The sequence below is a fragment of the Myiozetetes cayanensis genome, unplaced genomic scaffold (assembly GCF_022539395.1).
Source record: "Myiozetetes cayanensis isolate MyiCay16 unplaced genomic scaffold, myiCay2020 scf79, whole genome shotgun sequence".
Taxonomy (NCBI): domain Eukaryota; kingdom Metazoa; phylum Chordata; class Aves; order Passeriformes; family Tyrannidae; genus Myiozetetes; species Myiozetetes cayanensis.
In genome coordinates, this window is record NW_026088064.1 from 61,844 (window position 1) to 75,204 (window position 13,361).

General features: G+C 58.3%; 1 protein-coding gene across 1 annotated transcript in view; it reads right to left on the reverse strand.

The window, feature by feature from the left end:
* LOC126652364 (maestro heat-like repeat-containing protein family member 1) overlaps positions 1-12,377 on the reverse strand; it is a gene marked incomplete at its 3' end in the record, with an annotated part of 70,803 nt that extends 58,426 nt beyond the window's left edge. Inside the window, 7 exon segments of the mRNA XM_050339104.1 lie at positions 2,619-2,699; positions 2,702-2,716; positions 3,560-3,722; positions 4,868-4,999; positions 7,764-7,909; positions 11,324-11,855; positions 11,978-12,377. Coding sequence (XP_050195061.1) covers positions 2,619-2,699; positions 2,702-2,716; positions 3,560-3,722; positions 4,868-4,999; positions 7,764-7,909; positions 11,324-11,345 — 559 coding nt within the window.
* Between the last annotated feature and the right edge of the window lie 984 nt (positions 12,378-13,361).

Sequence of the window (13,361 nt, forward strand, 5' to 3'; positions counted from 1 at the left end):
GGAATCGCTGGTGTTGTTTTCCCAAGGGAAAATAAAACACCACCCCCTGGGAGTGCCCGAGGCCAGCTGTGAGTGAGCAGCTGGGGTGGTGGGAGCTGTCCCAGGGGGTGGGATTTGGGATTTTTGGAGGGGGAGCTGGGAGGGGCTCCACGATCCCGGGGTCTCTGGGCTGCCCCAGGGCTGGCACTGGGTGGGATTTGGGGTTTTGGGAGGGGGAGCTGGGAGGGGCTCCACGATCCCAGGGTCTCTGGGCTGCCCCAGCCCTGGGAGTGCCCAGGGCCAGCTCTGAGCAGCCTGGGGTGGAGGGAGCTGTCCCAGGGGGTGGGATTTGGGGTTTTTGGGGGGGGAGCTGGGAGGGGCTCCACAGTCCCAGGGTCTCTGGGCTGCCCAAACCCTGGGAGTGCCCAGGGCCAGCTCCGAGCAGCCTGGGGTGGTGGGAGCTGTCCCAGGGCTGGCACTGGGTGCCATTTAAGGCCCCTTTTTAAGGCCCCCCCATTCCCAGGCGGAGCATCCCGGGCTCCCGAGGTGGGAGCGGCCCTTCCAGCCCCGCCTGTCCCTGGCTCCGGAGGGCACAAAGCTCGTCCCCTGCGGCACGGGCAGAGCTGGGAGCTCATCCCCAGCCCATCCCCATCCCATCCCATCCCATCCCATCCCGGGGCTGCTCCCGCTCCTCCCAGAGCCACGGCAGCATCGCCGGCCCTCGGCATTCCGGGCGGGCAGGAGATGAAGGAGCCGCTCCAGAGCCGCATTCCAGCGGCTCCCGCGGGATCCCTGCGGGGCCGGGACCTGCCCTGCCCCAAAGCACCCCCTGCCTTTGGGGGAAGCAAAGCCCAAATCCCGAGGGTCTCTGTGCTGGAGCTCAAAGGGCTCGGGGCTGGGGGGGGTTCCTGCTCATCCAGGGGTTCCGGAGCAGATGGCACTGCCCTGCACTCCGAGAGGGAGTCCGGGAATATCCAGGGCCTGAAGGGGCTCCAGGAGAGCTGGAGAGGGATTTGGGATGAGGGCTGGAGGGATGGGACACAGGGAATGGCTGCCCAGGGTTAGGGGGGAGATTGGGAAGGGATTTTTGGGGAGGGGCTGGGCTGGAATTCCCAGGGAAGCTGTGGCTGCCCCAGAGCTGGACAAAGGGGAATTGCAGATGGGAATGGCGTGCAGGGACACCCCAGCTCCCCTGTCAGCAGCTGAGCCTGAGCTGGGGCTCGGGGGGCACTTCCCAAAGTGCTTTCCCAAAGGGCTGCAAGGCTGGGAATGCCCTGGGGGGGCTGTGCCAGTGGGGGGGATCAGCAGGGTGGGATCCTGAGGGTGGGATCAGCAGGGATGGATCATCAGGGATGGATCCTGAGGGATGGGATCCTGAGGGATGGGTCATCAAGGATGGATCCTGAGGGTGGGATCATCAGGATGGATCCTGAGGGATGGGATCACCCCCTGTGCTGGCCCTGCTGGGGCACCTCCAACCCTTGGGGCAGGTTTGGGGTCCCCAGTGCAGGACCTGGAGCTGCTGGAGCGGATCCAGAGGGGACACGGGGATGATCCCAGGGCTGGAACCCCTCTGGAGCCAGGCTGGGAGAGCTGGGAATGTTCCCCTGGAGAAGGGAAGGATCCAGGGAGATCCTTGGAGAACCTTGCAGGGCCTGAAGGGGCTCCAGGAGAGCTGGAGAGGGATTTGGGATGAGGGCTGGAGGGACAGCACACAGGGAATGGCTGCCCAGGGTTAGGGGGGATATTGGGAAGGGATTTTGAGGGAGGAACTGGGAGCATGTCCAGGAGAAGGGAGGGGGGAGAGCTCGGGGTGGGGGCCGAGGGGAAGCTGTGGGAGCCATCCCATCCCCCTGGGAGTCACGAGGGAGGATCCCATGACACCCTGTGCCCACCAGTGCCACATCCTGGCACGGGGGAGACAATTGCAGAAGTGGCTCGAGGGGGGAAGGGGGGGGTTGGCAGGAGGGACTCGAGGAGCTCATGGAATGACTGAGGGTGGAAAATCCATCAGAGCCCACCGAGCCCAACCATCCCCCAGCCCTGCCCCTGTCCCCAAGTGCCACCTCCCCAGGGATGGGCAATTCCCTTCCCTCCCAGGGATGGGGATCCAGGGCTGGGCAGCCCCTTCCCAGGAGGGGTTATCCCAAATATCCCAAATAAAGCTCCCCTGGCACAGCTTGGGGCTGTTCCCTTTATCCTGTGCCTGTTCCCTGGGAGCAGAGCCAGATCCCACCTGGATCCTGTCCCCCTGGATTCCCCCTGAAGGCTGAACCCTCCCAGCTCCCTCAGGAGTTCTCCAAACCCTTTCCCAGCTCCATTCCCACCCCCTGGACACGCTCCAGCCCTGCCATGATCCCTCTGCCCTTCCCAATCCCACCAGGAAGGGACCCCTCAGGACATCCCTGGAGCACCCACGGCCTCTTTTTCCAGAGGGGGAACCCGAGGGAGCCGGGACAGGCCGGGCACGAAGCGGGATCAGGCAGAACTTTCCCTGGATCAGAGAATCCTGGGATGCTTCAGGCGGGAAGGGACCCCCAATCCCACCCCGTGCCAGGGGCAAAGTCCCACCCAGTGCCCCCCTTTTCCAGGGAAAGGAGCCCCTTTCCCACAGAATCCCCCCCTCCCCCAGAAGGTACCGTAGCAGAAGACGGATTTCATGTGGTCCTGCTTGGCCATGCCCAGCATGGGCAGCATCGTGCCCAGGATGGAGCTGAGGAAGGCACCATTCCAAACACTGGGAAGGAAACACAGGGAATGCTGGGTCACCACCTGGGAATTCCCAGCGCTGGATCCTGGCTGGATCCCACAGGGAGCGGGGAGAAACCCCCCTGGGTGCATCCTGGAGCCTGAGTTTGCTCCACCTCCATCCTGACTCGGAGCTGCTCCAGAGGCTCTTCCCTCTGGGAAAGGGGGGATCTGCTGGGTGTCCTGGGAACAGGGAGGGTTTTGGGGTGCTGCTCCTCATCCTGCAGGGATGGAGGGATTTGGGATGCCTGTCCAGCCTCCAGAGGCTGCTGGAAGCCTGGATGGCAGCAGGGACAGCTGGGACGGGCCTGGAAATGCCCAGGGAACACAGGAGCCAAATCCCTGTCCTTGGAAATCCCACCCAGCCCAGCCAAACTCTTGGAAGTGCTCAAAAATTGGAGTTGCTGCTCCTTTCCCACAGAGAATTCCCTGCTTGAGCTCCTCTTCCCCACCCAGCCCAGCTGAACTCTTGGAAGTGCTCAAATTCCCTGGACCTGGAGCTGCTCTTCCATGAAATTCCTGCTGACTCTCCTTACCCAGCCCAGCCAAACTCTTGGAAGTGCTCAAAAAGTGCTCAAAATCAGCGGGATTTGGAGCTGCTGCTCCTTTCCCACAGAGAATTCCCTGCCTGGGCTCCTCTTCCCCACCAACCCCCCAGGAATAACCAAGTTTTAAAAACGACTTCTCGGGGCATTTCCAGCCCGGAAAATCCCTTTCCCGAGGCTCAGCTCGGCTCCAGCACCTCCAGAAGTTCCTCTGGAGGCACCCAGGGGTGCTGGAAGCCGAGTTTATCCAGGCCCAGCTCCCACCACTCCCTTCCCAGCCCGCTCACCGTTGGACACGGAGAGGTTGGCGAAGGTCTGCAGGACGAAGTAGTGGGGCAGAATTCCCGGCTGGAATTTGGTCAGCACCTCCTCCATCACCCTGTTGATGAAGCGCTGCCCCACGGCCACCAGGACGTTGCTGGCTGCCTGCTGCCATTCCCAGATCACGTCCTGGGAAGGAGGAACCCCGTCAGGAATGGGGGGAATGTCGGACCTGGATCCCGCCCGGAGCCCGCGGGGCTTCCTTGGGATCCCACAGGAGGGGTTTGGGTGGGAAGGGACCTTCAGGGTCACCCCATCCCACCATCCCAGGGGGATCCAGCCTGGCCTGGGACACTCCCAGGGATCCAGGGGCAGCCACAGCTTCCCTGGGAATTCCAGCCCAGCCCCTCCCCAAAAATCCCTTCCCAATCTCCCCCCTAACCCTGGGCAGCCATTCCCTGTGTGCTGTCCCTCCAGCCCTCATCCCAAATCCCTCTCCAGAATTCCTGGAGCGCCACCAGGGAAGGAAAACAACCTTTAAAGGTCACTTCCAACCCAAACTGTTCCATGATTCCATGAAAATAAACAGGAAAAGCCGCTCAAGCCTTGAGTAACTGAGGGAAAACCGGGATCATTTGGGTTGGAAAGGATCTTAAAGCTCATCCAGTTCCAACCTCCCACCATCCCAGGGGGATCCAACCTGCCCTGGGACACTCCCAGGGATCCAGGGGCAGCCACAGATTCCCTGGGAATTCCAGCCCAGCCCCTCCCCACCCTCCCAGCCAGGAATCCCTTCCCAATATCCCCCCTAACCCTGGGCAGCCATTCTCTGTGTGCTGTCCCTCCAGCCCTCATCCCAAATCCCTCTCCAGCTCTCCTGGAGCCCCTTCAGGCCCTGCCAGGGGCTCTCAGCTCTCCCTGGATCCTTTCCCTTCTCCAGGGGAACATTCCCAGCTCTCCCAGCCTGGCTCCAGCCCTGGGATCATCCCCAGGGCATCACTCCACCCTCTCCAGGATTAGGTGACACAAGAGGCTCCAGGCTCAGCCCTGCCCTCGATCCCACACGGATCTGCAGCTTCCCAAAGCTCTTCCCCTTCCCAATCCCACTCCCAACACCCACCCCGGGTCCCTCCCACATTCCCGGAGCTCCACGAGGGACAGAAACCCCCAACCCAGCCCGCAGGAGCTCGGCCCATCCCGGCAAACCCCAAAGGCTGGAGCTGCCCAGCCCTTCCCTGCTGGGAATCCCGTGGAAAAACCCCCGTGGGAGAGCCCAGCCCTTCCCTGCCGGGGATCCCATGGAAAACCCCCCGTGGGAGATCCCAGGGCCGCACCTTGGACTTGGTCATCTCGCTGGAGGCCAGCAGAATGACCACCTTGGCCGTGCTCTTGTCCAGCAGGTCGATGTTGTTCCTCACCACCGTCTCCATGGCCTTCAGGATGATCACCCGGTGGGGGTAGCCCAGCTGGGACACAGGGGGGATTGTCAGGGTGGGATTGTGAGGGTGGGATTGTCAGGGTGGGATCATCAGGGATGGGATCAGTCAGGGTGGGATTGTCAGGGTGGGATTGTCAGGTGGGATTGTCAGGGTGGGATTGTCAGGAGTGGGATTGTCAGGGATGGGATCACTGAGGTGGGATTGTCAGGGTGGGATTGTCAGGGTGGGATTGTCAGGGTGGGATTGTCAGGGTGGGATTGTCAGGGTGGGATTGTGAGGGTGGGATTGTCAGGGTGGGATCCTGAGGGTGGGATCGTGAGGGTGGGATCGTGAGGGGTGGGATTGTCAGGGTGGGATTGTCAGGGATGGGATTGTCGAGGGTGGGATCATCAGTGAGGATGTGGGATCGTCAGGATGGGATTATCAGGGATGGGATCCTGAGGGTGGGATCATCAGGGTGGGATTGTGAGGGATGGGATTGTGAGGGTGGGATTGTGAGGTGGGATCATCAGGGTGGGATTGTCAGAGGGTGGGATTGTGAGGGTGGGATCATCAGGGGTGGGATTGTGAGGATGGGATTGTCAGGGTGGGATTGTGAGGGGTGGGATTGTGAGGGATGGGATCATCAGGGATGGGATTGTGAGGGTGGGATCAGTGAGGGTGGGATTGTCAGGGTGGGATTGTCAGGGTGGGATTGTCAGGGGTGGGATTGTCAGGGTGGGATTGTGAGGGTGGGATTGTGAGGGGTGGGATTGTCAGGGTGGGATTGTCAGGGTGGGATTGTGAGGGATGGGATTGTCAGGGGTGGGATTGTGAGGGTGGGATTGTCAGGATGGGATCATCAGGGATGGGATCCTGAGGGTGGGATCATCAGGGATGGGATCCTGAGGGTGGGATTGTCAGGGTGGGATCATGAGGGGTGGGATTGTCAGGGTGGGATCCTGAGGGTGGGATTGTCAGGGTGGGATCCTGAGGGGTGGATTGTCAGGGTGGGATTGTCAGGGTGGGATTGTCAGGGATGGGATTGTCAGGGTGGGATTGTGAGGGTGGGATTGTCAGGATGGGATTGTCAGGGTGGGATTGTGAGGGTGGGATTGTCAGGATGGGATTGTCAGGGTGGGATTGTCAGGGTGGGATTGTCAGGGTGGGATTGTCAGGGTGGGATTGTCAGGGTGGGATTGTGAGGGGTGGGATTGTCAGGGATGGATCATCAGAGATGGGATCATCAGGGATGGGATCCTGAGGGATGGGATCATCAGGGTGGGATCGTCAGGGTGGGATCATGAGGGTGGGATCCTGAGGGTGGGATCATCAGGGATGGATCCTGAGGGATGGGATCACCCCCTGTGCTGGCCCTGCTGGGGCACCTCCAACCCTTGGGGCTGGTTTGGGGTCCCCAGTGCAGGACATGGAGGGGCTGGAGCGTGTCCAGGGGTGGGAATGGAGCTGGGAAAGGGTCTGGAGAACTCCTGAGGGAGCTGGGAAGGGTCTGGAGAACTCCTGAGGGAGCTGGGAGGGGGCTCAGCCTGGAGAAAAGGGGGCTCAGGGGGAATTCCAGGGGGACAGGAGGGTGGATCCAGGTGGGATCAGGCTCTGCTCCCAGGGAACAGGGACAGGACGAGGGGAACAACCCCAGGCTGTGCCAGGGGAGCTTTATTTGGGATATTTGGGAAAATCCCTCCTGGGAAGGGGCTGCCCATCCCATTATCCCATCCCTGGGGGGATGGATTGCCCATCCCTGGGGAGGTGGCACTTGGGGACAGGGGCAGGGCTGGGTGGAGCTGGGGGGGATCTGATGGATTTTTTTTCCCCCCTCCCAAACCATTCCCTAATTCCAGGATCTCCAGGCAGAAGGAGCTCAAAGGAATCCCATCCCCACCCCACCAGCACAGGATCCAAGGAAAGAAAAAGCAAAAACCCGGGAAGGGAAATGGAAATCCCAGAGGATCCAAACCCTGGGGGCGACAAAACCCTTGGGAAGTCGGAGAGCTCTCAAAACAAGGAGAGGGGAAAACCGGGAAGGGGGGAACTCCAACCCCCACCTCTCAACATCCTCCCTTCCCAACACCCCCAGAACTCAAGGAAACGCTTCCCAGGCCCCCAGGAATTCCCAGGAATTCCCAGGAATTGCCGGGAATTCCCACCTTGTCGTGCTGCAGAGGGGAAAACCGGGAAGGGGGGAACTCCAACCCCCACCTCCCAACATCCTCCCTTCCCAACACCCCCAGAACTCGAGGAAACGCTTCCCAGGCACCCAGAAATTCCCAGGAATTCCCAGGAATTCCCAGGAACCCAGGAATTCCCAGGAATTCCCAGGGAGTGCCCACCTTGTCGTGCTGCAGAGGGGAAAACCGGGAAGGGGGGAACTCCAACCCCCACCTCCCAACGTCCTCCCTTCCCAACACCCCCAGAACTCGAGGAAACGCTTCCCAGGCACCCAGAAATTCCCAGGAATTCCCAGGAATTCCCAGGAATTCCTGGGAGTGCCCACCTTGTCGTGCTGCAGAGGGGAAAACCGGGAATGGGGGAACTCCAACCCCCACCTCCCAACGTCCTCCCTTCCCAACACCCCCAGAACTTCGAGGAGGCGCTTCCCAGGCCCCCAGAAATTCCCAGAAATTCCCAGGAATTCCCACCTTGTCGTGCTGCAGAGGGGAAAACCGGGAATGGGGGAACTCCAACCCCCACCTCCCAACGTCCTCCCTTCCCAACACCCCCAGAACTTCAAGGAAACGCTTCCCAGGCCCCCAGAAATTCCCAGGAATTCCCAGGAATTCCCAGGAACTCCCACCTTGTCGTGCTGCCGGAGGTACTCGTCGCAGCAGTGCAGGATCTCCTCGGGCTCGGCCTGGCCCAGCACGCACAGGGCCTGCGAGATCTGCTCCTGCACCTGCGGCTCCCTGTCCGTCGTGGCGTCCATCAGCGTCGTGGCCAGCCCTGGGTGGGAGCGGGGGGAGCCTCTGGAATTGCCCCTGGTTTGGCACAGGGAGATTCCGGGGGTTCCCAGGGGTATTCCCGTCGGAATTGGGCTCTGCCGTGCAGATTGAACCCTCCTTCCAAAGGGCGTTTTCCGGGCTCATCCTGGGATTATCAACTCAAATCCCCTGATCCCAGCCCTTCCCATTCCAGGGAATCCCACAGGGGCTCATCCAAACCCCCTGATCCCAGCCCTTCCCATTCCAAAGGGGCTCATCCAAACCCCCTGATCCCAGCCCTTCCCGTTCCAGGGAATCCCACAGGGGTTCATCCAAATCCCCCTGATCCCAGTCCTTCCCATTCCAGGGAATCCCACAGGAGCTCATCCATCCTCATCCAAACCCCCTGATCCCAGCCCTTCCCATTCCAAAGGGGTTCATCCAAACCCCCTGATCCCAGCCCTTCCCATTCCAAAGGGGTTCATCCAAACCCCCTGATCCCTGATCCTTCCCATTCCAAAGGGGTTCATCCAAACCCCCTGATCCCAGCCCTTCCCATTCCACAGGGGCTCATCCAAACTGTTTTTCCAGGCCCATCCCGGGATAACTCAACTCAACCCCCTGATCCCAGGCCTTCCCATTCCAGGGAATCCCACAGGGGCTCATCCATCCTCATCCAAACCCTTTGCTGGGTCCACAATTTGGGATAACTCAACTCAAATCCTCTGATCCCAGCCCTTCCCATTCCAAAGGGGCTCTTCCAAACCCCCTGATCCCAGCCCTTCCCATTCCAGGGAATCCCACAGGGGCTCATCCAAACCCCCTGATCCCAGCCCTTCCCGTTCCAAAGGGGCTCATCCAAACCCCCTGATCCCAGCCCTTCCCATTCCAAAGGGGCTCATCCAAACCGTTTTTCCAGGCCCATCCCGGGATAATCAACTCAAATCCCCCTGATCTCAGCCCTTCCCATTCCAGGGAATCCCACAGGAGCTCATCCATCCTCGTCCAAACCCTTTGCTGGGTCCACCATTTGGGATAACTCAACTCAAACCCCTGATCCCAGCCCTTCCCATTCCAAAGGGGCTCATCCAAACCCTCTGATCCCAGCCCTTCCCGTTCCAAAGGGGCTCATCCAAACCCTCTGATCCCAGCCCTTCCTGTTCCAAAGGGGCTCATCCATCCTTATCCAAACTGTTTTTCCAGGCCCATCCCGGGATAACTCAACTCAAACCCCTGATCCCAGCCCTTCCCATTCCAAAGGGGCTCATCCAAACCTTTTTTCCAGGTCCATCCCAGGATAACTCAACTCAAACCCCTGATCCCAGCCCTTCCCATTCCAGGGAATCCCACAGGAGCTCATCCATCCTCATCCAAACCCTTTGCTGGGTCCACAATTTGGGATAACTCAACTCAAACTCCCTGATCCCAGCCCTTCCCATTCCAAAGGGGCTCATCCAAACCCCCTGATCCCAGCCCTTCCCATTCCAAAGGGGCTCATCCAAACCCCTGATCCCAGCCCTTCCCATTCCAAAGGGGATCCTTGAGGGGCATCCATCCTCATCAAACTGTTTTCCAGGCCCATCCTGGGATTTAATTTTCCCCCCAAACACCCCCCACTTTGCGAATTTTCCCAAAGAATTCCTAATTTGGGGATTTTTTTTCCCCCCCAAAAAAGTCCCACAGCTTTGGCCAAATTTTTTTCCCATTTTGGGAATTTTTTCCCCCCAAAAAAACCCCTTTATTTTTGGGATTTTTTTTCCCCAAAAGACACCCAGTTCTGAGGATATTTTTTTCCCATTTTAGGGATTTTTTTCCCCAAAAGACCCCCAATTCTGAGGATATTTTTTTCCCATTTTGGGGATTTTTTCCCCCCAAAAAACCTTTATTTTTGGGATTTTTTTTTCCCCAAAAGACCTCCAATTCTGAGGATATTTTTTCCCATTTTGGGAATTTTTTCCCCCCAAAAAAACCCCTTTATTTTTGGGATTTTTTTTCCCCAAAAGACACCCAGTTCTGAGGATATTTTTTTCCCATTTTAGGGATTTTTTTCCCCAAAAGTCCTCCAATTCCGAGGATATTTTTTCCCATTTTGGGAATTTTTTCCCCCAAAAAACCTCTTTATTTTTGGGATTTTTTTTTCCCCAAAAGTCCCCCAATTCTGAGGATATTTTTTCCCATTTTGGGGATTTTTTCCCCCAAAAAAACCTTTATTTTTGGGATTTTTTTTTTCCCCAAAAGACCTCCAATTCTGAGGATATTTTTTCCCATTTTAGGGATTTTTTTCCCCAAAAGACCCCCAATTCTGAGGATATTTTTTTTCCCCTTTTGGGAATTTTTTTCCCAAAAGAAACCCCTTTATTTTGGGGTTTTTTTTTCCCCAAAAGACCTCCAATTCTGAGGATATTTTTTCCTATATTGGGGATTTTTTCCCCCAAAAAAACCTCTTTATTTTTGGGATTTTTTTCCCAAAAGACCCCCAACTTTGAGGATATTTTTTTCCCATTTTGGGGATTTTTTTCCCCCAAAAAAACCCCTTTATTTTTGGGATTTTTTTTCCCCCAAAAGACATCCAATTCTGAGGATATTTTTTTCCCATTTGGGGGATTTTTTCCCCCAAAAAAACCCTTTATTTTTGGGATTCTTTTTTCCCCAAAAGACCCCCAACTTTGAGTGTTTTTTTTCCCATTTTGGGGATTCTTTTCCTCAAAAAAACCCCTCCATTTTCAGAATATTTTTTCCCCCAAAACACCTCCCACTTTAGGGATTTTCCTCCCCACTTCTGGGATGTGTTTTTCTCCCCAAAAAACCTTCCATTTTCAGGATATTTTTTTCCCAAAACACCTCCCACTTTAGGGATTTTCCTCCCCACTTCTGGGATTTTTTTCTCCCCAAAAAACCTCCCATTTTCAGGATATTTTTTCCCACTTTAGGGATTTTCACCCCCTCTTTTGGTTGGGTTTTTTTTTCCCCAAAACACCCCACATTTTTTGCAATATTTTTTCCCCTAAAACACTCTTTTTGTGGACCACTTTTTTCCCACTTTGTGGAATTTTTTCCCCCTTTTCCCAAACTCCTGGAGCTCTTGGGGGCCGCACCGAAACCGCTGCTCCCCCTAATCCCTATTCCCACCCTTCCCACACCGGGAATGTCCTCATTCCCAAAAAACAGAGCACCCAAGCAGGACAGGGATTCATTCCCGGGATTCCTCGAGGAACTGGCACCGCTTGGAGCACCCTGAGCTGCTGCATTTACAGCAGGGACAAGGCCTGGGATTTAATTTCCAGGGCAGGGAATTACGGGGCCGGGAGCAGCTCCCCCTCCTCCCACCCCCCTTCCCGGCTGTTTAACCTGGTTATCCAGCAGTAATTCCCATTCCCAAGGAAAAGCCAGGCCTGAGGAGGAGGAGGGGAAAAAGGGGAGAAGGGGAGAAGCTCACGTTTGATCCGGGATTCCATCATGCTCCGTGTTTCCAGCTTCCCCAGGAGCAGCTCGGCACCCCCCTCCGGATAACGGCCCGGGATCCCCGGAGAATCCACCTTGGATTCGCTCCCAGGGAGAGGAGGGAACCTCTGATCCACCTGGGAATGAGGAGGGAGCTTCAGATCCACCTGGGAATGAGGAGGGAGGTTCTGATCCACCTGGGAATGAGGAGGGAGCTTCTGATCCACCTGGGAATGAGGAGGGAGCTTCTGATCCACCTGGGAATGAGGAGGGAGCTTCTGATCCACCTGGGAATGAGGAGGGAGCTCCTGATCCACCTGGGAATGAGGAGGGAGCTTCTGATCCACCTGGGAATGAGGAGGGAGCCTCTGGTCCGGCTGGGAAAGGAGGTGGAAGCTTTTATCCACCTGGGAATGAGGAGGGAGCTTCTGATCCAGCTGGGAATGAGGAGGGGGCTTCTGATCCAGGTGGGAATGAGGAGGGAGGCTCTGCTCCAGCTGGGAATGAGGAGGGAGCTTCTTATCCAGGTGTGGAAAGGAGAGGGAGGTTCTGATCCAGCTGGGAATGAGGAGGGAGCTTCTGATCCACCTGGGAATGAGGAGGGAGGCTCTGATCCCGGTGTGGAAAGGAGATGGAGGGTCTAATCCAGCTGGGAATGAGGAGGGAGCTTCTGATCCACCTGGGAATGAGGAGGGGGCTTCTGATCCACCTGGGAATGAGGAGGGAGCTTCTGATCCAGGTGGGAATAAGGAGGGAGCTTCTTATCCGGGTGTGGAAAGGAGAGGGAGGCTCTGATCCCGGTGGGAATGAGGAGGGAGGCTCTGCTCCACCTGGGAATGAGGAGGGAGGCTCTGATCCAGGTGGGAATGAGGAGGGAGGCTCTGCTCCAGCTGGGAATGAGGAGGGAGGCTCTGCTCCAGCTGGGAATGAGGAGGGAGGCTCTGCTCCAGCTGGGAAAGCCGAGGCCGGGCACAGCAGGGGCAGGACCCGCTCCAGCAGCCGCGGGACACCGGAATTCCTGGAGCTGGACGATCCCTGCCCGCTCCCGGCTCTTCCATCAGCCCGGGGCCGTCCCTATCCCGGTGGGAGCCGGCGCATCCCGCGGTCCCTCCTCCTCTTCCCCGGGTCCTGCGGGAGGGCAGGACGATGTTTTACACCCCCAGCCACCCCCGGGAAGACGAATCCCCCCCTCTGGAACGGCGGCCCCGGGATCCGGCGGGTGCCCCACTAGCGGATCCCGCGGGATCCCGGGCCCTGCTCCAAATATTTGGCCCTAAAAAGCCGCGGAGGGGAGCGGGGGAGGGAAGTTTCCAGCACCTGGAAAGGGCCGGGAGTTCTGGGCGGGGAGCTCTGGGCGGGCTCGGCCCCTTGGGCTGAGCGAGCAAGGGCGAGTTTTTAGGGAAAAGAGGATTTAAGGGATGACATTCCAGACTTTTCCAGCCGCTCCGAGGCCGGCGGTGCCCTCGGGGAGCGGGATCGTTCCCTGGCCTTGCCCGGGACACCGCGGCCTTTCCTCAAGGACATTGAGCCGCGCTCAGTTCCCTCTGGAATTTGGGAGGGATTCCCAGCCCTGAGGGCTCTGGATCCTCGGACATTCCCACCCCCGGGGGGGCTCGGGATCCTCGGCATTCCCACCCCCGGGGGAAATCGGGATCCTCGGACATTCCCACCCCTGGGGGCTCGGGATCCTCGGACATTCCCACCCCTGGGGGGGCTCGGGATCCTCGGGCATTCCCATTCCCACCCCCGGGGGGGCTCGGGATCCTCGGACATTCCCACCCCTGGGGGGGCTCGGGATCCTCGGACATTCCCACCCCTGGGGGGAGCTCGGGATCCTTGGACATTCCCACCCCCGGGATCTCGGGATCCTCGGACATTCCCACCCTGGAGCTCGGATCCTTGGACATTCCACCCCGGGATCTCAGGATCCTCGGACATTCCCACCCCCGAGGGGGCTCGGGATCCTCGGACATTCCCAGCCCTGGGGAAATCAGGATCCTCGGACATTCCCACCCCGGGGGCTCGGGATCCTC